At 39.0% G+C, this 26436-nt stretch overlaps 2 protein-coding genes across 2 annotated transcripts; one reads left to right on the top strand and one right to left on the bottom strand.

Moving 5' to 3' along the window:
* The first annotated feature begins 1497 nt into the window (after nucleotides 1-1497).
* Nucleotides 1498-3138, top strand: LOC104244054 (uncharacterized protein At2g39795, mitochondrial). The gene is made up of 3 exons (XM_009799357.2): nucleotides 1498-1856; nucleotides 2312-2652; nucleotides 2750-3138. Exons 1-3 carry the CDS (start codon nucleotides 1584-1586, stop codon nucleotides 2907-2909), a joined length of 774 nt encoding a protein of 257 aa, XP_009797659.1. The 5' UTR covers nucleotides 1498-1583; the 3' UTR covers nucleotides 2910-3138.
* Nucleotides 3139-6752: 3614 nt separating this feature from the next.
* LOC104244053 (protein NEDD1) lies at nucleotides 6753-22611 on the bottom strand. Its single transcript, XM_009799354.2, has 10 exons — nucleotides 22313-22611; nucleotides 22130-22233; nucleotides 13227-13487; nucleotides 12994-13098; nucleotides 11595-11660; nucleotides 11243-11464; nucleotides 8987-9538; nucleotides 7652-8254; nucleotides 7270-7446; nucleotides 6753-7193 (listed from the first exon to the last, which is right to left on the bottom strand). The coding sequence occupies exons 1-10, from the start codon at nucleotides 22458-22460 to the stop codon at nucleotides 7083-7085; spliced, it is 2349 nt and encodes a 782-aa protein (XP_009797656.1). The 5' UTR covers nucleotides 22461-22611; the 3' UTR covers nucleotides 6753-7082.
* Nucleotides 22612-26436: the final 3825 nt, after the last annotated feature.

Below are 26436 nucleotides of genomic sequence, written 5' to 3'. Positions count from 1 at the left end.
CTGATTCTTCTTTTCAATATTAAATAAATTCAAGGGCCTTTGAGCTTGATCTTGAATCTACGTTTGTTGCCGCCAGGAACGATGATCTTGTTCTTGAGCTTTAGCTTGATTGCTTGAACTTGACCTTGATTCGTTCTTCGTTCTTGAGCTTAAACTTGATTTGTTCTTCGTTCTTGAGCTTGAATCTTGAATCTTGTGGAGGAATTTGCAATGTTTGATCCACGAGCTCTTTCCTTTTTTTTGTTATAACTTCTGGTGTCTTTTCTGAGTTATGAAGACCCCCATTTATAGTTGTGGAAGGAAGGAGTCATGATAAGAACAAACTCTTTCCGACCAATCAAATTGAAGTGTGACATGGCCGCATTTGATTGGCCAGAACATGTCACTTGTACACGTGGCGCGATTTCATTGGCCTTTCAGTGTAACTGGGCATGCCTTGTCATTTTGACACGTGGCATGGTCCTATTGGCTCTTCCGCTTGACTTGGCGTGTCATGTCATTTGACACGTGGCACCAAACTGAGCCTCTAGGAAGATGACATCTTGAGCTTAATGAAGTGGGCTCATCACTTTAGTCCAATTAAATGGGCTAGCCCATTAGATTAAGATTTATTTATTTAATTCATATATATTTGCTTTATATAATTAATCCAATTATATTAGCCCATAATATTTATTTGGATTAATATATTGAGATATAGTCCATATTAGTTTACGGATTTTATTCCGATAAAATTTATATGCCCATAAGTACCTTTTTGTATTCAGAAATAGACTTAAAGTCTTGGAGCCTCAGATAAGCCCAATCATATCGTGCTTGTGGAAATGTTCCCAACTTTAGGTTGTCATATCTTTCCTCTAAGCCATTCTACAAAACAAGTGGATCTTTGACTGCGAAATTCTATTTTCAACCATTTATCAAGGTGATGGCACAAGAAAATTAAGGCCTTAGCACAGTCTTGGATAGATGCTTTATTTTTATCTTTAATGACGTCTCCAACACCCATTGCATCTAAATGAATTTCAGCATCCAACACTCATGACATATAGTTCTTGCACAAAATTTCAAGGGCAACGAACTTTCGTTTCATAATATTAATCATAGTTAAAAGAGGAGAAAAATTATACCCTTAATCTTCTCAAAGAGCTTCTTGAGACGGTAAGGTCTCGTGTTGATAAAGTGGAATAAAGCAATAAAGGAAAAGAAGAATATTAAACAGAAAGGAGCGAGAAAATTCTATTGATTTTGAGATGAATTACAATGTGATAAAATCACTCTATTTATAGGAAAAAGTGACTTAGTCATAAATAAAATAAAATAGACATTCACTTTAAATACAAATTTATTTATAACAATTACAATAAATAACACATAGAGTTGGAAAGATTTTTTAAAAAGTCTTATGCTCGTATTTGCATTTTTTTTTTTAATTTGCACTTCCCATTCTACCCCCACTTCAAGTTCTAATTTTCCGAAAAAGTCCAGAATCGCCCTATTATAACATGTCGCCAAAACCCTAAAGCCCAAGCCTCCCTTTCTCCTTAAACCCTGAAATCTCTTACCCCTCTGAAAATCCCCAAAAAATGGCTGTCACTAACATAATTAGACGAACAGCTTCTCAAGTTGTACCTTTAGCTGTTCGAGTCATCGGTAGAACTCAGAGCTACCACCATCGATCCTCTGCTCTGTTCTCCACCATAGCTAACCGTGGCGCTGCGTCTAGAAACTTCTTCCGAAGCTCATTACCCTCTACCCTTCATTGCTATTCGACCAAGCGGCCCAGTTCTGATGAGTCACTCCTTAAAATCATTCAGTCCGAAATCTTATGTGCCGAGGAATCTGACGAACATGACGAGGTTTTTTTTTTACCTTCATATTAAATGAAAAATTGGATTCTAATATTTCTTCTCTGTTCTTTTTGTTTTTTGAATAGAAAGTTAATTAAATGAGTAAAAAGAAGGTTTTGAGTTATTGTCTAGTAGTACATATTGACCTTATTTCGTTTGTTTATAGCTACGCTGTAATTTGTGGATTCTAATATTTGTCTCTGGTTTTTAGTTCCTATATGTATCTTGATTTATGGAGAAAATTTATTTATTTCAAGGATTTTTGTTTTTCTCTTTTAATCTTACTCCCTCCACCTGTAAGAAAAACGCCCAGTTTTGGAGTAATTTTACCTTAAAAAGCAAATTTAGAGTATAATTTACTCGAAGTTTTTAAAATTTATGCTGTTTTTTATTTTATGAAAAAAGTGCTAGTACTACATTAGCAGACTTAAGACTATTATCATTATTTTTTGTTATGATTGCAGGTTGAGGAGGCTCCTGAGGGTTTTCCCTTCAAGATTGAAGACCATCCGGGACAACAGACTGTAACATTGACAAGAGAGTATCAAGGTGAATCTATTGATGTCGAAGTTCACATGCCTGACCTTGTCACGGGTGATGAAGTTGAGAATGACAACGATGACAATGATAGAGAAAGGGCCAATCAGTCTCAAATTCCTCTTGTTGTTAGGGTGTCTAAGAAGAATGGACCTTCTTTGGAGTTTGGTTGCACAGCTTTTGCTGATGAGATTGCTATCGAAACTTTGTCAATCAAAGATCCTAATGCTTCTGAGGATCAGATTGCTTATGAAGGACCTGATTTCTCGTAAGTCTTGAAATTTTATTAAAATGGCTGTGGCTTACATCCATATCGGTCAATTTTTTTTTTGGTATACTAATAGAAGATGTGCTTTCTCGATTAGGGATTTGGATGAAAACCTCCAAAAGGCTTTCCACAAGTATCTGGAGATTAGGGGGATCAAACCCAGCGCAACTAACTTCTTGCACGAGTACATGATCAACAAGGACGGCAGGGAATACATGATGTGGCTTAAGAATCTGAAGAAATTCATTGAGGCATAGATCCTACTTTCTGTGAACAATTGTCCCAAAAATTCTTGATGTTTTAGTAGGGTAATGTTATTTTGGCTACATCTTACTATCTGTCATCAATCAATACCTTGATTGCGAAGTCCTTTTGGTTAATCTTACTGTCTATCATTGATAAAGTTGCTTTACCATGAGATATCCAAGTCTTTGGTGAACTCAATACACCCATATATTAGAGTTGTCCATTGGGAGTTTTGTTTCATTATGCTTTGTCAGCTAGTTCTAGTTATTGTCTTCTTTGCCTGCATATTTTGCTACAATAGTGTAAGTTTATTCTCTCATGGAATTTCCAGAGTATCATCTCTAATGTTGTACTCCCTTTCTTACCATCTTTTGACTATTGAGTTCTTCTCTACGTCTCATTTGGTATGTTTTTCTTTTGTCAATGCCTTGCCTTGATTTAAGGCCTGCTTTGTCAAATTCGCTAATCTTCCGGTTATCTATTACTTAGTCCTTGGCCTTTAGTAGGCCCCTAGCTCTGTTTCTCGTTTGGTGTCTTATATTCATTAGGACGTCGCTATCTTATTACTTACCTAGGTTGTTTCCTACACAAATCAGTATAGACATGTATGCTGGTGATCTTCATCAGTCCCTTGGCATACAGATTTTTGGAACTTGTACTGGCTTGCTTCTTCAGTTGTCAGTTCTAAGCTTGACTGGACCATGGGGTTTCTCCATCGAGAATCTAGTATGGGGACTGGTTATCTGTTGAAGATTGATGGATTCAAAAGCATTCCTTATTTGTCAACTATCAATTTTATTCACTCCCACCCAAAAAGGCCGTGTTTATTCAAAGAAAAAGAGGAAAACTACGATAGTAAAATGCCTAAAATGCATTTGCTTTACTGCTAATATCGGCTTGTACTTGATGAAATCTATGACTTTCCAAGTGCTTTAGGAATGACAAGACGCCAGATATGGCGACAAAATCACAAAGCACTAAACTTTAAGCTTAGCAAATTACACGGAAAGAAAAAACTGGCGGTAGAACATTAAGCAATCTTGTTGTCAATGAGCTTTCAAGCTTGATTTATCACAACAATAAAAAAAAATTACATTTTAGTTATTACTAGCCGTAAGTTTTACAAATAAAGAACTTAATAAATAAGGAAGGAGAAACTCTAGTTTTACAGATCCTAAGTATATTTCTCCACTCTCAGCGATCATGAAGATTTAAGCACCATGGCTTGTGTCATAGGCGTGTTTTATGTCGCACAAAAACAGCCAGCGGCAGCCAAGTCTCACACTTGACTTCAGCCTGCTCCAACACTTAGCCAAAATTTCAGTAACTTTAGACTTAGAATATTTTAGGCAGCTTTCAACGTAGTAAGTTTAGGACTGATTTTAGGCAACGAAATATAAGTAAAGGCAAGAGAAAATAAAAGTGAACACAAGGCATAATATACAGGAAACTCTTTTCCCAACTTTGTATTTAACTCGAGCATACAAAGAAACTCAACTCAAGGTACATCCGGGTACAAAAAGAAGATCACTCTTGACCCTCACAAGATTACTCTTAGCCTTAGATGTTTTCACTCTTGAAAACCAGATTTAGGACTCCTTCCTAACTCAATGTGTACTCTTACACATTTTTCACTCTATATAAAAGTATAAGGGTGCTGTCCATTTTATAATAACATGAGACAGCCCATTTTTAGGCTTAGACACTTGCCCACTCAGCCCACTACTTTAGTCTAGTGTAGTTGACAACCCCCAACTACTAGGATCATGTAAATCATGCTAAAGAATAGTGGGATCATGGCCCCCAAAACGTGCTAACACTCCTGCCAGCATTTTAGCAAAGCTCAACTGCTACCCATGTGCCGTAACCGCCCTTGACTTAGTCAATCTGAAGCTTGGTGCCCATTTTCGTGCCTTGGCTTGAATCAGGCGCCAATGCCATTGTATCCAGCTGCATTGTAGCCACATTTGCCTATGCCATTGCCCACGAACTTGGCCCGTTTGCCGCAACTCAATGCCATGACAAGTCAGCCCGCACACTGCCTTCTCGTTGCACTTTGGTCTGCCTTTGTTATTACATTTTTGCCTTGCCTTGGCATCACTGCCTCATGCCTTGATGCCTTTGCCATGATCAAGTGTCATCCTCAGCCCGTAACTCATTGTCAAGCCCTTGCCAAGCTGTCTCACCTCCGTCAAAGCCTTGGCCATCACTTGCTCGTTTCCCATTTTTGCCTTGGTGTTGCTCATGCACCTTAGCTTAGCAACACTCTTGTTGCCCCATGACAACACTCTTGTTGTCAAGTCGAGCTCAATTGGCGGAGGTCTAACAAACCACCCACACCCTTTGAAACTTGACGTCCTCGTTGAGGTTAGCTCAGTTTATGAGTCCTAAGGGGTTGACAAGCAACGCCCCTTGGCCTCCCTTCTTTTCAGCCACAATTGCATTGACACCAACAGTTTGTTTGTCACTGGTCATTGCCTCCAATGCAGCCCTCTAATCTGCGGCAGTCATAGCATTTAACACTACCTTCTTTGGGCAGTCCCTTGCTCGATGTGGTCCATCACAAAGGAAACAACCACTTAATTTGTTGCCCTTCTCCTTGCATTTTGAAGTTCCAGCCTCATGCTTTCTCTTCCCCTTGTCTTCATTTGCATTGTTGTTTTCACATTTCTTCCACTCCTTAGCCTTGTCCTTCTTTCTGTCGTTGGACTTTGAAGCATAAATCTCATCACTCAAATGAAAATCGCTCAATGCATCAGCCGCAGCCACAACACTTGCGAGGTTTTGAATATTCTACCTTCGCAACTCAAGTTGTGCCCACTGTTGCAGCCCGCTCATGAAGTTGTGCAACTTGTCTTCTTCCGACATGTTGCTGATGCTCAACATCAAAGAAGTGAACTCTTTCACATATGCTCTAACTGATCCGGTTTGCCTCAACTTTTTCAGTTTGTCCCTAGCAATCCAAGACGTATTGCTAGGAAGGAACTGATCCTTCAATTCCTTTTTAAGCCGGTCCCATGACTCAATCTTTGGTTTGCCCAAACTTTCATCTTCAGCCACACAAGTGCGCCACCATAACTTAGCATCGTCACTCTAATACATGCTAGTCAAGGTTACTTTCTACTTCTCATCTTGCACACGAATAGCATGAAAGTACTGCTCCATATCCCAAACAAAATTCTCCAATTCACGTGCACTCCTTGCACCACCAAATGCCTTAGGTTCAGGAATTTTCACCTTGAGACGTTCAGCACCACGTTGAGGAGCATCCTCGCCCACAGCATATCGTAGTACCACTGTCTCGGCCTTCAGATCTGCGTTCTCTCGACTTAGCCTTGCCAATTCTGCCTCAAGGTAGGCAAGCCTTGTCACGAGAGTCTGAATTTCTTCACCATCAGGAACATTTCCCACCAATGCCTCTAGTTTCATTAGCCTTTCCCGCAGTTCGTTGTTACCACCGGCCATGTCTTCAAACAAGACCACAAAATCTGCCACTGCCCGCCGTGTCTCCGTCACGAACCTGCTCCGCACTGATACCAGTTGTCACAGGCGTGTTTTATGTCACACAAAAACAACCCGCGCGGCAGCTAAGTCTCACACTTGACTTCAGCCTGCTCCAACACTTCATAATGTTGTAATACGTGCTCATTTTACTTGCATTAATTAAACAATTTCTAAAACCAATTAGTACTACCTACTTATCATACTATAATTAATTGCTTATGAAACTAGACATTTTAAGACTTGGGGATTATCTAAAACTGACAAATAGCTCGTGAACATCTCTGTAATGAACTAAAGAAAGCTGCAAACCTGGTACAAAGATGAGAATGCTCAACTAAGAAGTATGCTAATCAAAGTGAATCAGATGATCTGTACATTAAATTAAATTGGCGTATACCAACTTCTGTACATAACCATACAACGCTCTAATCTCAAATATTGATCAGCCTTCCCTCTCTCTTTTACTATATTAGGACAAAATAAACCCCAAAATCTCCCACATTTAGATAAACACAGAATAACACTTCTTTCCATTCTCTAGTTACTACACGCCTGTCAATACAAGTCTCTCAAAACAATATTGCAGTACATGGCTAAAACTAGAGGAATACATAATGAAAATGACCTACTTATTTTAGAGCAGGACCTCTAGCTACGAAGCTTCCGTGTTTCTCTTCAAACTAATTGAACCTCTTCATCAGCTCTGCTAGGTTTTCCAATATCAAAGTCTGGCGATCAAAGAGAACCTTCTGGTTGTCCAAGATCAAGTTATGACGACTAGACATTTCCATCTGTATATGTTTCCAAATCTAAGTTACAGATACTATACAACCAAAGAACTAGATAGTACAAACTTAAGAAATGTACCTGCAGCATATGATTTTGACTTATCAATTCTAAATGAAGATTCCTCATTTGCTCATGAACGGTTCTTTGAATGAAAGACAAAGTTTCTTCCTGCTTACGTTCAAACAGCTGGAGTTGAAAGGAACTTCCCTGCTGCAATTCAGGCAGTGTGGATGTTTGTGATTGTCTGACTTCACCCTGTAAAATTCTTAGGTCAAATGAAAACTTTCTATTGAAAAGATAAGCCTATGGCATTTGGAATGATTCATCATTAAGGCTCTTTTCACCAGCTCATGCTTCCAAGATTCTCTTCGAAAAACACAAAGGTGAAAACAATCCATGATGAATCATAACAGATGACGCCTAAGATAAAGAGGAACAGCCAGGTTTTCCTGTTTCATACATTCATTGCTTGGAAAGCACCAGCTCCTGCAGCAGATGACGTGTCAGACCTAGACAACAAGCTATTCAGAAGCTCCTCCCGTGTTTCAGCTCCAGTTTTCTTAGTTTTTGGAGAACCAACAGAAAGGGTTCCATCACTGAAGGACGGCTTGGTGCTTATTCTCTCAGCATAACTGGAAAATCTTCGTGGAAGGGTCATAGTTGAACCAAGAGAATCAAGAGTACCCTGCCCTGTAATGCCTTTTGTTCCAACTGAAAAAGATGTGGAACTAGAGGGGATGTGTTCTGACGATCCTAGAGAAGTTTCTTCATTTGAATTTTCTTTAATGCGCAAATTTGCCAAACTCAGACTAGAATTGCTCAAAGAGCTGATACTCTGAGTTGCTGGAGAAGTATCCTGTAATCCAGAGAACATTGTTCCTGGTGCAAGAGGGCCAGATGTCGATGTTGCAAAACGAGAAGGCATGTTTCCTGACTGCCGAAGGTGAGATAATCTATCAGATAATCTCTCACCACCCCAAGCTTCTGGAGGAGTTATGGAGGAAGAATCATCCCTACGGAAAGATGTAGGAGTAGAAGATAACTGTGCCGAAGAAGTATTCTCCTGCAGGAATGTCAAAGATATGAAATACTTGTCAAGAAAGGAAAATTACTCATGCATTTGATGTTAATCCAGTCATTGACTTCAGTATCAGAATACTGACGCCACTTTTTGGACCGACTTCACAAATTATTTAGCACCCAAGAATCTGGGTAGAAGTTGCGAGTTAAGAAATTATTTACTTAAACTACATATCGACAGTGTTGTCAAAGGCTCATTTAAGGTGCACTTAAGCCTGACGCTCAGAAAACCTCGTGGAGAGCCCTTCACCTTGCTTAAGTTGCACTTCAGTGTAGTGCAAGGCACTGACGCGTGCACACTCATTGCCCATGAGCTCTATCTTGAGTCGAGTGTACTAAACAAATATAATCGGCAAATAAGTGTAATAGTTGTTAAGGAAAACAATATGAACTAATTTTTTACTTTCTTAAATTACATATATTTTTATTTTTTGTCATTGCGCCTTTTTTTCACTAAAGCTCACACCTGAATTGCACTTTGCGCTTAAAGTGCCCCAATCAATAGACTTGGAGGCTTCTTAGAGCTTTTCACCTTTGACAACACTGGATATTGAAAGCACCATTTGCAGCAAATCAACTTAGAAAATTTTAACAAAACAAGTTTCTGCATGTAGAACAGCAACTCACAACTTCACTAAGTGTCCGGCAAACAATGAAATAATTTGCTCTCCAAAAGCAAATAAATCAAGGTACATCAACCAGACAAGATGCAAACCTGTTTGGGCAAGGAACTTGATTTCCAATCAAATATGGGGCGGTTGTCATTGCCACCCTCAACTGGAAGTGGAAACCTTAGAGAAGGAAATAGCAAAGATGATCTCTTATCAAGATCCTTTTTAAAACCTTCCTGATCATCCCAAAACTTATCAAGTGAAGGTGTAATTGGCTGAACTTCATTAAGAGGAGAAAAGACTTCCATATCATCCTTGAAGTTACGAGGAGCGTGTAATCGTGTCAAAGATCCACCTTTCCACAAACTACTTCGTATGGGTGTTTCCTCGGATGGAGACAAACCTAGTGTCCCAGATGTAGATCCCGTATTGCCTGCTGGAAAAGAAAATGAGTCCACAGAACCTGAACGAACAGTGGTTCTGGAACCTGATGTTGTCATGGAAGTTGATAGGCTTGATGATGTCGTAGTAGGAAGTGGGTCAGGCATTAAAATCGAATCCTCCACAGCACCGCCCAGAAGAGCTATTTCTGTTGTGCAATTGTTTTCATTGACCATTACAGGTTTTGCTCTTTGCCAGCATAGACTTGTCACAGCCTGTTAATTCATATCAGACTTTACTAGTAAGAGGAAATAAATAAGAGTAAGAAGGCTAGTGTCAAGAATAGGAACACAGCTGGATTTTACAAGCTGATAAACAATGTATATTATAAGACAACCAGAACATGATAATTGCACAAATAGATAAAGAAACACCACGCTGTGTTGTTCTGCAGAGAGAGAGAGAGAGAGAGAGAGTTCTCAGTCCAGCTCCCCCACCCAAACTCCAAAAACCAACGTTGCATACCATCTTCCAGCTCATCAATCAGATTATACACATCGGTCTACCTTGATACAGTAATGACACAAAGAAACATTTAGCCAAGGAAGAAACAAGGAATAAGGATATCCTCACAATGTTTTCCAATTTCAGGAAATTGAGAAGTGCCTTAAATTATTTTCCACGTTTTGACTGAGCAGAAATTTGGTTGTCATGCCTGACTGAGTGAGGTGCTGCTTTTGTACCCTATTGCTGCATTCTGAGTGAATCAGGGTAGGTGGTCAATAGCTTGTGGACCACCCCTTCCCCAAAGCAAATGCTGGCTATCTTTAACCTCTCAATACATGCCATATATTGGCAGAAGCCGCAGAATGGCACATGGATCACCTACCTGTCCGCCTCATCTCCTCCCCATCTCCTCTTGCCCCATTTACCATTGCATGCATATCCACTTCTATCATCACTGGAAGGTATAATTTGAAGACAACAAGTGGGCTAAAGTCTATATGCATCAGTGTTAAAAATAGCGTGAAGCGAGGAAAAGCGATAACCCCCATTTCACGAAAAGCGAGAAGCGAGAAGCAAAGCGCTCGCTTTTTTTAAGTGAAGCGGAATTTAAAAAAAAATTAAAATAAATACGGCATAGACAACACATGTAATTGTAAGCAAATGTTCAATACTTCAATTAAAAAACTAAAGAGTAGCATCAATTAAAACACAAAATGAGCATCCTATTCTTCTACAAGATTGTCAAATTCTTTTATTCCACTATCATTGGGCAGAATTTGGGCAGAAACTGGGCAAAATTTTTCTGAAAAAAATTCGCCAGCATTTCGGCTCTTTTGGACTTTTAGAAAGAAAAAGAAAAAGAAGAAGAATGAAAATAAAAAGTGCAAAAGCAAAACATACCTGTTGAAACTTGAAAGCTGTTGTTGTAGTGTTGAAGAAGAAAAGAAGAACCCTAGTTTGCTTGAAGAAATTGCTGGTTTTACCGTTTTAGTGAGGAAGAAATCGCTAGTTTAGAACCCTAGTTTGCTGCTGAAGAAGTCGAAGAAACTACTGGGTCCGGAACAGAAGTTAGCGATTTGGTCTTTTAATTGAAAAAAGACTTTAGGTCTTTTAATTCAAAAAGCGAAAGCTTCTTCCGCTTCTCGCTTTTTAGAGAGAAGCGGGCGCTTTTCTTTACCTGAGCCGCTTTTAATTGGAGTAGTGCCCAACCTCCCGCTCCGCTTCGTTTCTCGCTTAAAGCGAGGAAGCGGGCGCTTTTCTGAACCCTGATATGCATACCCACACCAAATGGAATTTGGTATATGGTTAGGTATCTCCACCCTTAGTAATAGGGAACTAAATCTTTTCTTTAATTTTCTTTTTTTTATCTCATGTTTTGCCAACCAAGGTAATGAAATGACGAGTCAAGTACACAGTAAGGAGAAATTGATCCTCAACACAAATACTTTATTAAGAAGAGAAGAATAAAAGACCTCAGAAGTTCCATAAGCACGTAAAACAGTCAAAGGTTGTGGTTTTCCACGAACGTCGTAGAATACCACACGGCCACTACTTGTTCCAGCTGCTAGAGTGAAGCCATCATCAGTAAATGCCAGTGAAGAAAAAGGTGCCTCATAAGGAATGCAAAATGATGGCCTTCTTGACCCTGAGTCAAAAGTGTACAACTTCTTATCCATACCAACACTAGCAACAATCTGCAATCATAAGAGTAAAACCATACCTAAGAAAATGCTTACAATCATTTGGCCTGAGGAAGGATTTACAATTCTTCACTAGAACAGGTATGCAATAGGTGTACTAGTTAATGAGTAAAATAGAGAAAACCTTGTCATTTGATGGTGAGAAACTAACGCCAGAAGTTGGTGCAGAATGCTGCTTTAGCCAAGAAACCTATAGAGATAAAAATAACTACCAGTTATCCAATGAAACAAATTTTACAGCTGGCAAGACAGATATAACTGCATAAGAGAGAGAGAGACAACAACCCCAAAGAAGCCAACCACTAAATTAAAGGTTAATAAAAGATTGACACAAATGCAAAGCAAGAAAGTTTCAGGAACTTGGAAAATTCAACCATTATGGCTATCAAAGCATGTCTGATGATGGTGTGGCTTGGGTTATGCCATCAGATGTTAAGAGTTTGTTGGAGAGCTGGAACGGACAGAGGATTGGAAGGATACAAAAGCAGATCTGGAGAACTATCCCTTTATGCGTCTTCTGGACTATTTGGATAGAGAGAAACAGTGGTTGTTTCGAGAATAAAAAGAACCGCATCTCTGGAGTCAGGAACCTTTGTTTGCAAAATCTGTTTTTTGGTGTAAAAGGAGTACACTAGAGAGTATTGATCAGTATATGGAATTTCTGGACCACTTGGAAATATGTAACTAGAAATTGTTGTAGGGGCTGACTTGTTTGGTTGTATTGTTGAGTACCTTCTTGGTACCTTTATTAATAAAACTTTTACCTTATAAAAAAAAGGACATCCACGTCTCATCTTTCAAATAAATAAAGGGAGGGAAGAGTAGGAAAAGGAAGAGCAGTGGAGAAGGATCAGAGGAAGAACCATGACATGTTCTCAACTTCGTCAGGTGGGGAGGCAAAATAAGTATTGAGACAGGGGCTTGGAGGTTCCGAAATAATTATCTATCTGAAACTTCAGAAAATTCATAACCATTATTCAGTGTCACGTGCAAGCTCACATTCCATCTTTGAAGTCCGCAAGCTATAAAGAATAGTGCTTCAAACAGTCACCGCACCAATAGCAGTAAGAATTTCTCTTTTCGTGAGTAAAACACTTTGGGGTAGGGGTAAGGTCTGCGTACATATTACCCTCCCCAGACCCCACTTGTGGGATTTATACTGGGTCGTTGTTGTTGTTGTTGTTGTTGTGAGTAAAACACTGTGAGACCCCCAAAGAGCAGTGATGAGTTTCTTAAAACTGTCAAGCCCTTTGAGATGTAACAGTTGTAAGTTGCAAATGGATAGTGGATGCTTGTTTCAGAAAACACTCTGCCAGAAATGTTCTATATCATAGCCTAGTGCCTATACCAAATTAGCCAGATGAGATTTGACTTGCACATGCAGATGTCGAGGAGAAAGAAAAGAATTCCCTAGTACTTTTAAACCGATAACCCATTTAACCAAGACGGATATAGGCACTAGCAGGAGATGTAACGAGATCAAATTTTATCGTCTCAAAACACCAAAATGACATACAACAAACCTTGGGAGTGCGACCAGTAGTATCCCACAGGTGGATCGATCCATCATCACCAGCCGTCACCAATAAGTGCCTGCTAATCTTGGAATAATCAAGGACTCTCAAAACCTGGTCTTGTGATAATTAGACAAAGATAGATGGCATCAGAAAAACAAAGCATCGTAGCAAACACCAAAAGCAAATTGCAGCTATAAGCAGCTTTACAGCAAAGTAGGACTTAGAAAGAATGAATTAACCTGCTCATTTGGATCCTTGAGTTCAGCAGCCTTCGCACCAGAAGCCAGGTTGTGAAGTATGAGATTCCCATTAAGACTGATAGAAGCTAAGTGCTCATCTTTGCAATTGTACATTACACCGCTAATAGTATCAGTATGACCTTTCAACCATTTGATGCAACGCTTCCGCTGCAAATCCCATATTCGTACAACTTGACCACTGCCTCCAGAACAAATGTATCTGGATGCTTTGCTGCTAAAGTTAATTGTTGAAATAGACTCCTGCAAGTGATATAAAGTAACTACTTGTGGATAATTGATTGATAGCCCACTAAACAAGGTGGACTCCAATAAATGTTGACAGCTTATACTATAGAACCATGTTAGGTTGTGGCAGATGGGATAGGAAGCTAACTTTATTCTAACCAATCGTCTTGTCTTCACCTTTTTGCCACGGATAGCAATATAGCACACATTAATCCAGCATCCGTATTTTCATAAACCTATATAGGATAATCGAACCTTCAGGGATCCATTTCTTTACCCTACTAAACCCTATCTTCGTCCCATTCAAACCCAGAGGCGAACACAAATTCTATGACAGTGGATTAAAAATACAAAGATGTAAAGTACAGACTCTTTTTTTAGAGTAAATAAAGTAGTAAACTATGGATTTCTTGATAAGCCAACAACAAAAACGCTGTTATTTAGCAATAATGACATCATTTTGACTACCACTTAACAAAACTTTTGTGGTTCGAACGATCTCATCTAGAAGTTATTCATAGGAGGTGACTTCAATGGTCACATTAGGGCGACATCTGGGGGTTATGACGGTGTGCATGGCGGCTTTGGCTTTAGAGTTAGGAAACGGAGGAGGTACTTCGTTGTTGGACTATGCTAAAGCCTTTGATTTGGTGATTGCCAACTCGTGTTTTTCGAAAAGGGAGGAGCACTTGGTTACATTCCGAAGTTCGTTGGCCAAGACTCAAATTGATTATCTACTCCTCCGGAAGTGTGATAGGAGCCTGTGCATGGATTGCAAGGTTATACCAAGCGAGAATCTCACGACTCAGCATAGATTATTGGTAATGGACTTAGAGATCGTGAGGAAGAGGAGGAAGAGGGCTGCGTTTTGTCAACCCAAGATCAGGAGGGGTGCTTTGACTAGTGACAAAGCGCAGGAGTTGGGGGAGAAGTTGTTAGCTATGGGAACCTGGAGGAGCAGTGGGGACGCGAGCTGTATGTGGACCACGACTGCGGAGTGTACTAGAGTAGCTGCGAGAGAAGTGTTAGGGTCTCGAAGGGTTTCTCTGGCGGCCACAAAGGTAACTGGTGGTGGAGTGAGGAGGTACAAGAGAAAGTGGAAGCCGAGCAAGCGGCGTACTTGACGCTTATAGAGAGCATGGACGAGGAGGCGAAGAGGATGAACAGGAAGGGGTATAGGAGGGCTAAGAAGGAGGCGAAGTTAGCGGTTACTGCGGCTAAGACTGTGGCGTTTGGGCGTTTGTATGAAGAGCTTGGGGCCAAAGGCAGGGACAAGAAGCTATACAGGCTAGCCAAGGTGAGAGAGAGGAAGACCCGTGATCTGGATCAAGTTAAGAGTATCAAAGAAGAGGAAGGTAGAGTTTTGATGGAAGAGGCTCAGATTAGACGAAGATGACAGGCATATTTCCATAAACTCCTGAACAAAGAAGGTGATAGGGACATTGTGTTGGGCGACTTGGAGCACTCCGAAATACGTCGGCCGTCGGGATTTCGGGTATTGTAGGCGCATAAGAGTAGAGGAGGTCGAGGGGGCTATGTGTAAGATGCACAGGGGTAGAGCTACCGGGCCAAATGAAATACCTGCGGAATTTCGGAAGAATGCAGGTAGGGCAAGTTTGGAGTGGCTCGCTAGGCTATTCAACGTCATTTTTAGGACGAAGAAGATGTCCGATGAATGAAGGTGGAGTACGATGATTCCTCTGTATAAAAACAAGGGCGATATCCAAAGTTACAATAATTATAGGCAATGTTGTCAAAGGTGCGCTTAAAGCGTGTTTAAGCCCTGAAGCGAGGCTCAAAATATGTCGAGTGCTTTGCCTCGCTTTGTGAGCGCTTTAGTATCGCATCAAGTCTCTAAGGCATACTATTCTTTATCAATGAGTGTATCATGAAAAGGCAATATTAAACAATTGATATTTCACTTTATCGTAAAAAAAATTCAATTTCTTTGTCCATATATTTGTTATTCATGCTTATAATTATTAGTTTTGGACTACATATATATATTTTTACTTTTTCTCCAGTTGCGCCTTTTTTCATTAAAGCTCACGCTTTATTTGCGCTTTGCGCTTAAAGCTCCAACGGACCTTAAAGCTTTTTTGCACTTTTCACCTTTGATAACATTAATTATAGGGGGATTAAGCTGCTAAGCCATACTATGAAAGTTTGGGAAAGGGTGGTTGAAGTGAGAGTGAGGACCAGTGTGTCCCTTTCTGAGAACCAGTTCGGTTTCATGCGGGGGCATTCGACTATGGAAGCCATTCACATTGTAAGGAGATTGGTAGAGCGGTATAGGGAGATGAAGAAGGACTTGCACATGGTGTTCATTGACCTAGAGAAAGCATATGACAAAGTCCCGAGAGAGGTGCTCTGGCGATGCTTGAAGGCTAAAGGGGTCCCAGTAGCCTACATTAGGGTGATTAAGGACATGTATGATGAATCTAAGACTTGAGTTAGGGCAGCAGGAGGAGACTCGAAACACTTTTCGGTTATGATGGGGTTGCACCAGGGATCATCTCTTAGTCCATTGCTATTTTCCTTGGCGATTGACGCATTGACGAGACACATTTAAGGTGAGGCGCCATGATGTATGTTATTTGCGGATGACATAGCTTTAATTGACGAGACGCGGGGTGGTGTTAACGAGAGGCTGGAGGTTTTGGAGGCAAACCCTAGAGTCTAAGAGTTTCAAGTTGAGCAGGACCAAAACGGAATACATGGAGTGCAAGTTCAGCAATGGTACCCAGGAAGGGAATATGGAGGTGAGGCTTGATACGCAAGTCATCCCCAAGAGAGGTAGTTTCAAGTATCTTGGATTTATAATACAAGGTAATGGAGAGATTGATGAAGATGTCACGAATAGTATCGGAGCAAGATGGATGAAGCGGAGGCTCGCTTTCGGTGTCTTGTGTGATAAGAATGTGTCACTGAGACTTAAAGGTAAGTTTTACAATGTTGTAGTTAGACCGACTATGTTGTATGGAGCAGAGTGTTGGCTCTTATACCTAGAAGCTAAAAGTAATTGAGATGAGGATGTTGAGGTGGATATGTGGGCATACCCGGTTGGATAAGATTAGGAATGAAGTTATTCGGGAAAAGGTGGGAGTGGCCCCTGTGGAGGATAAGATGCGGGAGGCGATGTTGAGATGGTTCGGGCATGCTAAGGGGAGAAGTATAGAAGTCTCCGTTAGAAGGTGCGAGCGGTTAGCCTCGGTGGCCAGCAGGAGGGATAGGGGTAGGCCTAAGAAGTCTTGGGGAGAGGTTATTAGGCGGGACATGGCGCAGATGGAGCTGACTGAGAACATGGCCATAGACAAGAGGGTGTGGATGTCAAAGATTAGGGTAGAAGGTTCGTAGGCAGTCGAGCGTTTCTCTTTGTCTTGCTCAGTTCGGTAGCATGTATGATATCTTTTAATCATAGATGGCTATTACTACCTAGAGTTTGACTGCATTCTTGGATTCAATCTTATTTGATATTGCTGTTATTCCTAGTTGTTGCAATTACCTTTTCTTTTTCGGTCGTTCTCTAGCCGAGAGTCTATCAGAAACAGCCTCTCTGCCCTTTCTAGGATAAGGGTAAGACTGCGTACATCTTACCCTCCCCAGACCCCATTTGTGGGAAACTACTGGATTTGTTGTTGTTGTTGTTGAACGATCTCATCTAGATGTCTTTCTTTAGTGAACTTGAACCTGCAACCTTGCAGTTGGCGTATTAACACTCTTAACAGTATTTAAAAAACTTACCATTAAACACCTGAAATAGAGAAACCCCTAAAGACAACTAATTATTGGAGAATGTTTGAGTGCAACATCCACTAATCAAAGTGACACCATCAGTGTATTAGATGATACATGCATAATTTATCATAATCAATATTTTGTTTATAACCGAGAAACCACCAAGGGCCCGTGGTGAATGGTTCAAAACTCGGTAGATAATGGGCCAAACCATCTACCTTCTCCACGTAAATACCATGTAACACATGAAGTTTGCCTAAGCCATTCATTGCATATTGCTCTCTTACCACTAGACCAAAGCCCTGCCCGTGGGACAATTTATCATAATCAATATTTGAAGTTACTTCGTTGGAAAAAAAAATCAACAATTGAAGCTACTACAAGCAAAACAACTGAAATCTTTTTCTATTTTCCCTTTAGTATACTTTTCTGTATTATGAGCCCCGCACAGAATGATCCATGTTGCATAAAATGTATATAGCAAAAGCAACCTGGTCAATTTATGCTATTAAGTTTTGGAACCTGATTTTAATATCCCTAATATGTGCCTGTGCATTCTAAAAGAAAATTTATCGTATGAAAGCTAGGGATGGCAATGGGGCGGTGCAGGTGCGGGGCGGGTTTGAACGTTAGCGGGGCGGTGCGGGTTGGGGCAGGGCGGGTTCAATTTTTAAATTAAAAAAAATATGCGGGGCGGGGCGGGGCGCGGGTGGGGACTGGGGATTTAATTTTAAAAGCCTGAATAATATTTAAAACTCAAGTCCCAAATACTCCCAATTTCACTCAGACTTAAACGGCTCGTCAGTCACTAGCCAGACAGTCATCTCTCATTCTCTCTCAGACGACGGACGCAGAGACGCTCCTTCGTCCTCGTGAATAGGTACTCGTCGTCGACTCTCAAACTCTCGTCTCAATTTTTCTCTCAAACTCTTGTTTTTCGGCCGTAACACGGTGTTTGATTCTCCAACGGTTCTTCAATTCTCAGAAGGTGGACCGTCGGCGACTTTCTCCTGTTTGATTCTCCATCGGTTCTTTTCTCTGCCTTTTTATTGTCTTGAATTTCTGTTTATTGTTGATTGCTGAATTTGATTCTTTTTGGTGAAATATTGTGTTCTTTTTTTCTTCTGGAGATTATTTTTATTGGATTGATTTTCGGATTCTGAAAATAGTGATAACTCCTGTAAGCTCAAGTTTATAGTAGCTTAATTTGACTCAATGATGTAGCTTAATTTAAGTCTCATGTCAATTTATGTTGAAATAAAACTAAAATTTTGTCAATAATGATGTTGATTGTAGTTGACATGTGAATTACATATTTATATTACATCTAAAGATAAACGGGCTTGCCTCATTATTGCTGATTTTTAGCTCACAGAGTTGCAAGCATTATTCTGTTGTAGTTGTATGTAATGTAATTATTTGACTCTTTTGGATCAAACTGAGTATAACTGACTAAGTTGGATTTACTAATTAATTGACTCTTTTTTCATTTTCCATGTGCACTTAGAAATGTCTCATAATATTAATTTAGCTTATTTTTTGTAGAAAAGTATGAAGTCTCAAAATGAAGAGAATCCGGTTGGTTCATCTTCTAGTACTTTTCCTATAGAGAGTGACAGTCAATTGCCTATCCAAGTCGATGAAGTTGTTGAGGAAACTGGGAAAAGAAAACTTATTTCTGACGCATGGAATCATTTTACACCGGTGATGATTAATGGTGTTCGTTTTGGTGTTTGTAAGTATTGTAATACTCGTATCAAATCAACAAGAAATTGTGGGACATCGTCCATGTTAGATCATATCCGTAGTCGATGTCGCAAAAAGCCAAGTAACTTAGACAATGAGGTTAGTTCGGGGGGTGATGGTAGTCAACAACACTATTTTGATCAAGATGTTTCACGCAGAGAGCTTGCTCATGCTATCATTTTGCACGAGTATCCATTGTCTATTGTTGATCATGTAGGATTTAAGAAGTTTGTTGCTAGTCTCCAACCGTTGTTCAAAATGGTGTCTAGGAACACAATCAAGAATGATATACTGAAGATTTTCGACAATTTGAAATCAAAAACTTCTATGTTATTGGAAAAACTTACAAGTAAAATTGCAATAACAACTGATATGTGGACTTCGGACAACACCAAAAAAGGGTTCATGGCTATTACAGCACATTTTATTGATGATTCATGGAGACTTCAAAGCCATATTCTTAGATTTGTTTATGTTCCTGCTCCACATGATAAGGATACTTTGTGTAGTGCGTTGCTTAATTGCTTGTTAGAGTGGAATCTTGAAAGAAGAACTTCAACAATTACAGTTGATAATTGTAGCACAAACAATGCTATGATGAAAACCTTGCTAGATGAGAAACTTTGTAAAAGGGATTTATTGTTGATGGGTCGAATGTTACATGTACGATGTGCCGCACATATCTTGAATTTGATTGTGCAAGAAGGACTAAAGGTGATACAAGATAGTATAAATAATGTGCGTGACAGTGTCTTATATTGGATAGGGTCTTCAGGCAGAATCGAAAGGTTTGAAGAAGCTGCACGATTGCTACATATTTCTTGTAACAAAAAGTTAGAGTATGATTGCCCTACTCGGTGGAACTTAACATATCTAATGTTGAGAACAACCCTGGAATACAAAGATGTGTTTATGAAGTTGAGCCTAAGTGACCTTAGTTATCGTTGTTTTCCAAGCGAAGGGCAATGGAGTGCAGCAAAAGAAGTTTGTGATACATTAAAGCTTTTCTATCATATCACTGAAGAGTTCTCAGGGACTCAATATCCCACTTCTACTCTATACTTTTCTAAAGTTTGTGATATTAAGCTAGAATTGGAAGCCTTGGTGAAAAGTTTAAATCCTTTGATTAGCTCTATGGCATCATCAATGTTGTTGAAATTTAAGAAATATTGGGATGAAGTGCATATTTTGATGGGTGTAGCTGCTATCTTTGATCCGAGGTATAAGATGAGGTTGGTGGAGTTCTATCTTACACATATTTATGGTGGAGAAGCTGCTTCAAATAAAATTCAAGAAGTTCGAAACTATTGTGTTGATCTCTTTCAAGAATATAAGAGTAGAGGAGCTGAGTCATCCCAAGCATCTAGTTCTAGTGAAGTTGTTGGTCATGTTGAGGGTGACCGACTGTCTAGTTTTGATAGGTTTGTCGCGTCGAGTAGCTCGAACGTGGACACAAGATCGGAATTGGATTCTTATTTAGAAGAAAATGTGCTACCCCGCACACCATCATTTGACACTTTAAGTTGGTGGAAGACAAACAGATTGAAATTTCCTACTTTACAAAAAATGGCTCGTGACCTCTTAGCCATTCCTGTCTCTACCGTTGCTTCAGAATCTACATTTAGTACTAGTGGGAGATTGATTAGTCCGCATCGTAGTAGACTTTATCCTACTACTTTGGAGGCTTTAATGTGTGCTCGCACTTGGTTATGGAATGAAATAAATGGTAAGTGATTTTTTCAATGACTTGTAATGTTAATAGTGATTTTCAATTTTTAATACTATATATGTTTCTTTTTAGGTTTGGCTTCAACGGTCAACAAAGTTTCATGTCCATCATTACTTGACGAAGAGGAAGAGCCGGATTCAAGTGGTCGTAGAAGAGGAAGAGAATTTCATTTGTTGATAGATTTTGTTCGAGTATAGACTTGTTGTTTTGCTGAATAGACATTGTAGTTTGTTAAAGCTACTACTTCTATGCCTTTTGAGATGTGTTTTTGCTTCAACACTATGGTCTATGGTCCAGCGTTGTTGGTTCTGGCATTGAGTTCTGATTCTGACATTCTGTATCCATTGCTTCGGCATCTGAGATGCTGCATCTCCTTCATTCTGCTCCTTGCTTTTATTTCCATCCCTATTGAATACAACAATTGGAACTCCCACAGCAGCCTGCTCAATGGCACCTGTGTCGATAAATGTAGAGTTTATTCTGATGTTTCTAAACCTGTTTTGCTTAATGTTTAGCCTAGTTGATGCTTTGCTTTTTCCTGGGAAATAGTTTTTAATTGGCTTGTGAAACAGTCTTGTCAGTGTGACTGTTTATCATTGAGATGAGTCCTTCCTTGATCGAGTTATGTCACATGCATTTGGTAGGAATTTCAAACATATTTGGTATGAACTTTGTTTGAAATTTGCATTTTGGTAGCTTTTAATTATCGGAAGTTTTACACTGCCTGGTCCGCTTTAAGTGCTTGCATGAGTACTAAATTCAACACAGAAAAAATAAGATTTTAAGTCACTTCAAATGTTTTTTGAGTAATTGAGTCCGAGATTGAACAATTACAATTGCAAACTACTTAAACGTTTCTAAGTCAAGAATTTAGTACTCGTGTGGAGAAAAGGGAGTGGGGTAACCATTCAATTCAATAATAAAATCACTTTACCTACTCACATGTAGTGAAAAGAGGAAACAAACAATTATAGCACATAGTAAAAAATCAAATTTAAGTCTAGCTTTCTAAAAAAGAAAGAAATTTTATTAGAAAAAAAAATGCGGGTGCGGGGCGGGTGAACGCGGGTGGAGTGCGGGGCGGGTTTAAATTTCGCGGGTTCAGACAGGACCCGCCCCGCACCCGCCCCGCCTGCCATTCCTAATGAAAGCACCAATCCTCCTACAAATTTCAGCAGCAAATAGAGGTAAAAAAACAAAAACAAAAAAAAGTCGGTCCAAACGGCTTGCAATGCAGCAGATCTTTACACTCAAAATTCACCATTTCACAAAGAATGCTGTACCAAAATACATTGAAATAATTGGCAGCCGAATACTAAACTTGATCATGTTTAAAAAAATGAAAAAAAAGGTTTAAACTTGCATATTTTGCAGTTGCTGGTAAAACTAAATAATCTTAAATTTCAACAAAAGGTCAAAAAGGTAAATAGCAAAATAAAAGAACCTCGATATTGTCACCAGCATCAGTGGGTAGAGTCCCCAAACTCTGTCCATTTTTCCTCCACAAAGATATCTTCTTGTCGTCTCCAGCGCTTGCCACCACTAAATCTACAACAACCAAAACATCCAAAATTAAAACCCAAAAAACTGTTAAATATTTGAAATAAAATAAATTGAATCAACTGACTAGTAACGTTCCACTTGAGGGAGTTGATAAGGAAGCCAGGGGAAGGAGTGTAGCTAAGAATGCAGGGATCACGCGGTTCCAATGACAGGTCAAATAGCTTCACCGTGTCACCCCCACTTGCCGCCAACAGGCTCTTTATCGAATCCATCTTTAGCTTTGACAATTTAGATGAATGGGAAAGTGAGAGTGAAGTAGTTGGTGGCGTAATTCTGCATTTTGTATTTCTATTTTAGGTGTTTGATTTGAAACCCTACCTAAGAGAGAAAGAGGATATAGGAAATTCAAAAAAGTTCTGGGCCAAAAAGTAGGCGCCCTCTCTCTAATGCATAAAAATAAATAAATTTTTAACTGCATAAATACTTTAAAAAATAATTGTTTGGACTATAAAGTTAAAGTTAAAAGTGCACAAAAAAACTTTGTTGTGAATACTTGAGTTCAAAATAATACCGTCTTAACTTGTAAAGATCGGTGTTTTTAAACGCGTGTGGTTAAGGCGAGTCATTTTACATATGCATTAGCGAGACGTAAGTTTTGAGGCACGGAACATAAGTTTTATGGGTATTTAATTATAAAATAATATAATTACAATAAATATTTATAAACATGTAAAATTGTATAAAAATTGAAGAAAACTATAAATATGTATGTATGCATATATATATATGTGTGTGTGTGTGTGTGTGTGGTGTGTGTGTATGCGCGCACGCGCTCTATCCCTACAAAAAAACTATTCAAAACAATCTATTATACGCTACTTACAAGTACAAGCAACTTGAGTCGAAAAAAATAAAGTTTTCTACATGGAGGAACCAAAAGGATGACTAACCTGCAATTTGAACTTTGAACTTGTTCCTATGAAGGAGAATAGAGTTTTCTTTGTATTTGTAAAAAAATGAATATTCTTTGCTTTTGGGAGATATCAGCAGACTAGCGGACAAGATAAAGAATTGGGAAAGACCATAAATTAAGGCTTCAATCAATAAAAAAAGGTCTTGACTTTTTAATACATTTCAATTCCTTTTTAAAACTTTTGAGTAATTACGAGCTCACTTCTGAGATTTTGAGTATTATATGAAGGACTTATTCAACAAATTTTATTTTAATTTAAAAAAGTCTCTGGGGCTTACGCCTCACTACAAAAACGCACCTCAAATACCCGGGCATACACCCCGAATACCTGGGCTTACGCCCCGAATTGCTGGATATACGCCTCTTGAGACTTTTGTCCCACACCATCGCCCCGGGGCATTTTGGTACACCTTTTAAAATACTGGTAAAGATGAATAATTTAAATTGATTCTATTTAGATATTTTTAAATACGTTATTTTTAATTTGTTAGATTAAAATGCTATATTGTATTTGTTGGATCATACCCAAGTGGACCTTTTTAGTTTGGGGAAAATGCACAGTTAGCCACTAATTAGAGATGTCTTTATTCTTTAACCATTGTTTAAAATGTATTTACTCTTTAGCCAATGCTTAATAAATTTGTACCTGTCCGAACGAAATACCCCTATGCTAGACATGGGTGTTGTGTAAATATTAAAGACATGGTGTCCTTAACTTCATGAGTGTTATGTAACTATTAAGGCCAAAGTGTTTTGTATTTGCCCTTCTATTGTTAAACCTGAGGACATGGTGTCCTTAACTTCATGAGTGTAATATTAAGGACAAAATGTCCTTAATATTTACACAGCGCTCATGAAGAAATGGTAAAAATGTCTTTTCGTATTAATTTTAATAAAGTAGTGACTATTTTTGCTCAATATTAAAAAACTAGATAAAAACTAAATACCACATTAAAAGGTGGATATGCCACGCCATTTCTACTTTTGGTTTTTGAATGGAACAAGATCATGTTTCCTTAACTAGTTGAATTTGAAAAGGATAAACATCTTTATTACATCTCATGTTTTCGTACGTGAGAGTGCGTCATAAGCCAATTGATGTAAGTTCGGAAATGAGATCATTTTTGAAAGTACATAACGTAAGTTCATCATGTTATTTTGGAGGTTACAAATCTTTAAGATCATGAATAACAAGTACCAAAAGGGTTGGAAAACTTAGACGCTAAACGAATTGAAGAAAATAAATTTCGTTGAAAGTCGACAAGGTTGGAATGTTATAACATATACTTTTAGGGTGAGACTAGGGTGATTAATATGATGAGGAGGTTAAGTTATGAGTTATTTTAGTCGTATGATAGTCGTGTGTTATGTTTTTAAGTCAAGCGAGTTGTGGAATAAAAAGTTGGCAAAGGTCATCACAAGTTGCATTCATAATGTGCCTGAAATTTAGGTCAAATGTAGCTGCACTTTTCTCCCAATATACTTGGAATCAAGGGATTATCTACATGTAAAATTGAAGATCTACGAGTCTAGTTTCCAATGCATTAAACCGTTTTCCAATACGATCTCATAGTATAGAGATATTCGCAATTTCGCGAGACTGCACAGATTGGTAGGTGACAAGTAGGTGCATCACCTACTTGCCAAAATGAGAGGACTGAATTAAAAGCCTCAGAGTTGTCCAAGAGGGGACTTTTAAGGGATTATCAACTCATTTATTTCACCCATCTTTCAGAACTTAAAAATCAAATTGAACCCCTACAACTCCTCCCCAAAAATCCCACACAAACCCTAGGGTATTTCGGGTGTTACGACGTGATTCTAGTGCTGAAATGTCCGGACAGTTTGCTAGTTTCTCTTTCTCCTTCTTGTAGCCGCGTTAAGGAACTGATTTTTTATGAAGAAGGACCAGGTTTCGTGGGTTATACTCAGTACAAGGTAAGGTTATGCTTTTCCTTCCATTATCTATGCGTTTGCGAGTTGTAACTCGATCGTAAAGAATAGACCTAGCGAGTTTCGAAAGAATGGTATGTTATTTGTTCTTGTGTCATGGTTAGCTGGTTGTGAACTTATTTTTAAGTTGAATTCATGGCTGGTTTATTAGATAAGAGGTATAATTATGTACTTTTGGTTATGTTTCTCAATTTGAAAGAAAAGACAAGTCGAAACGTGTTTAAGTAAACTGAAAAATTAATTTGAGTTGCTGAACTTGTGGGACTATTTTGTGGGATGTTTCGTGTTGCTATTGGGTTGTCTCTTTTGCTACTATTTTTATGGAGTTGAGAGGAGGAAGGATGTGGATAAATACCACATAATGGCAGGGTTGTTTGCTGGTCGTTCATCGTAACATTTTCAGATTGTTTGACACTAGTATGGTTGTCGTGTTGTGTATGAAATGATAGGGCTATGTTGGGTTGTTTGGTGATTGTTTGTACTTGTGTGAAGTCATATATATAGGGGAGGTGATGTCCGTTTCATCGTAAAATAGGTTTTGGTCGATATGTAATAGTTACAACGCTTAATCAATAACGATAATGTCATTTCTCTTATTGTAGACTAAGGAGTCGTGACATTTTCATAGCTTGAGGTTGGCAGTACATATACAAGGTATGTGAGGCTATCCCTTTCCTTCTTTTGCATGACTTCGATTGTACATAATGCAATGAACGAGCATCCAAAGGTACTCAACTCTTAGAAGCTAGCAGTACTTACATTGTTTCCCTTCTTATGGAACAATTGATGTTGAGGTTGCTTCTCTTATTCTTATGTTATCAATGTTGTTTGTACTTGATGATTCTTATAAGATTCTTGATGAAGAGTTATTCCTAAGAAGGTGTACGGAGAATATCGACCTTACGTCACTCCGAAAGGTTCAGAATATGATTCCATCGAGTCCTACATGCATTATATATATATATATGTATCTATTTTACTATACCTAGTCGCACTATAGTCGGCTGGGTACGACACCAATTGTGCAACCACTAATCAGTTGGGTTTACCGAGCTCCACGTGGCCGAGTACGATTCTACCGAGACTTATGATGGTGGGGTACATTTTTACCTAGTCCTCTTTGAGGCCGGGTACGATATGATGATGATGATGCCCACTGAGGCGTATGTTTTTAAAAGTTTATGTATATATATGTATTATGCATTTCATGTCAGTAGCCCCAGAGGCACTCAGATGTCACATGTTGTATCTCATCTACCTCTCTTTACATTACTAATCTTATTTATGTTTTTCTGCCTTACATACTCGGTACTTTATTCGTA

This window comes from Nicotiana sylvestris, chromosome 5 (genome assembly GCF_000393655.2).
Source record: "Nicotiana sylvestris chromosome 5, ASM39365v2, whole genome shotgun sequence".
Classification (NCBI taxonomy): Eukaryota; Viridiplantae; Streptophyta; class Magnoliopsida; order Solanales; family Solanaceae; genus Nicotiana; species Nicotiana sylvestris.
The sequence above is the reverse complement of the archived record's forward strand: the minus strand, read 5'-3'. Positions and strand labels throughout refer to the sequence as shown.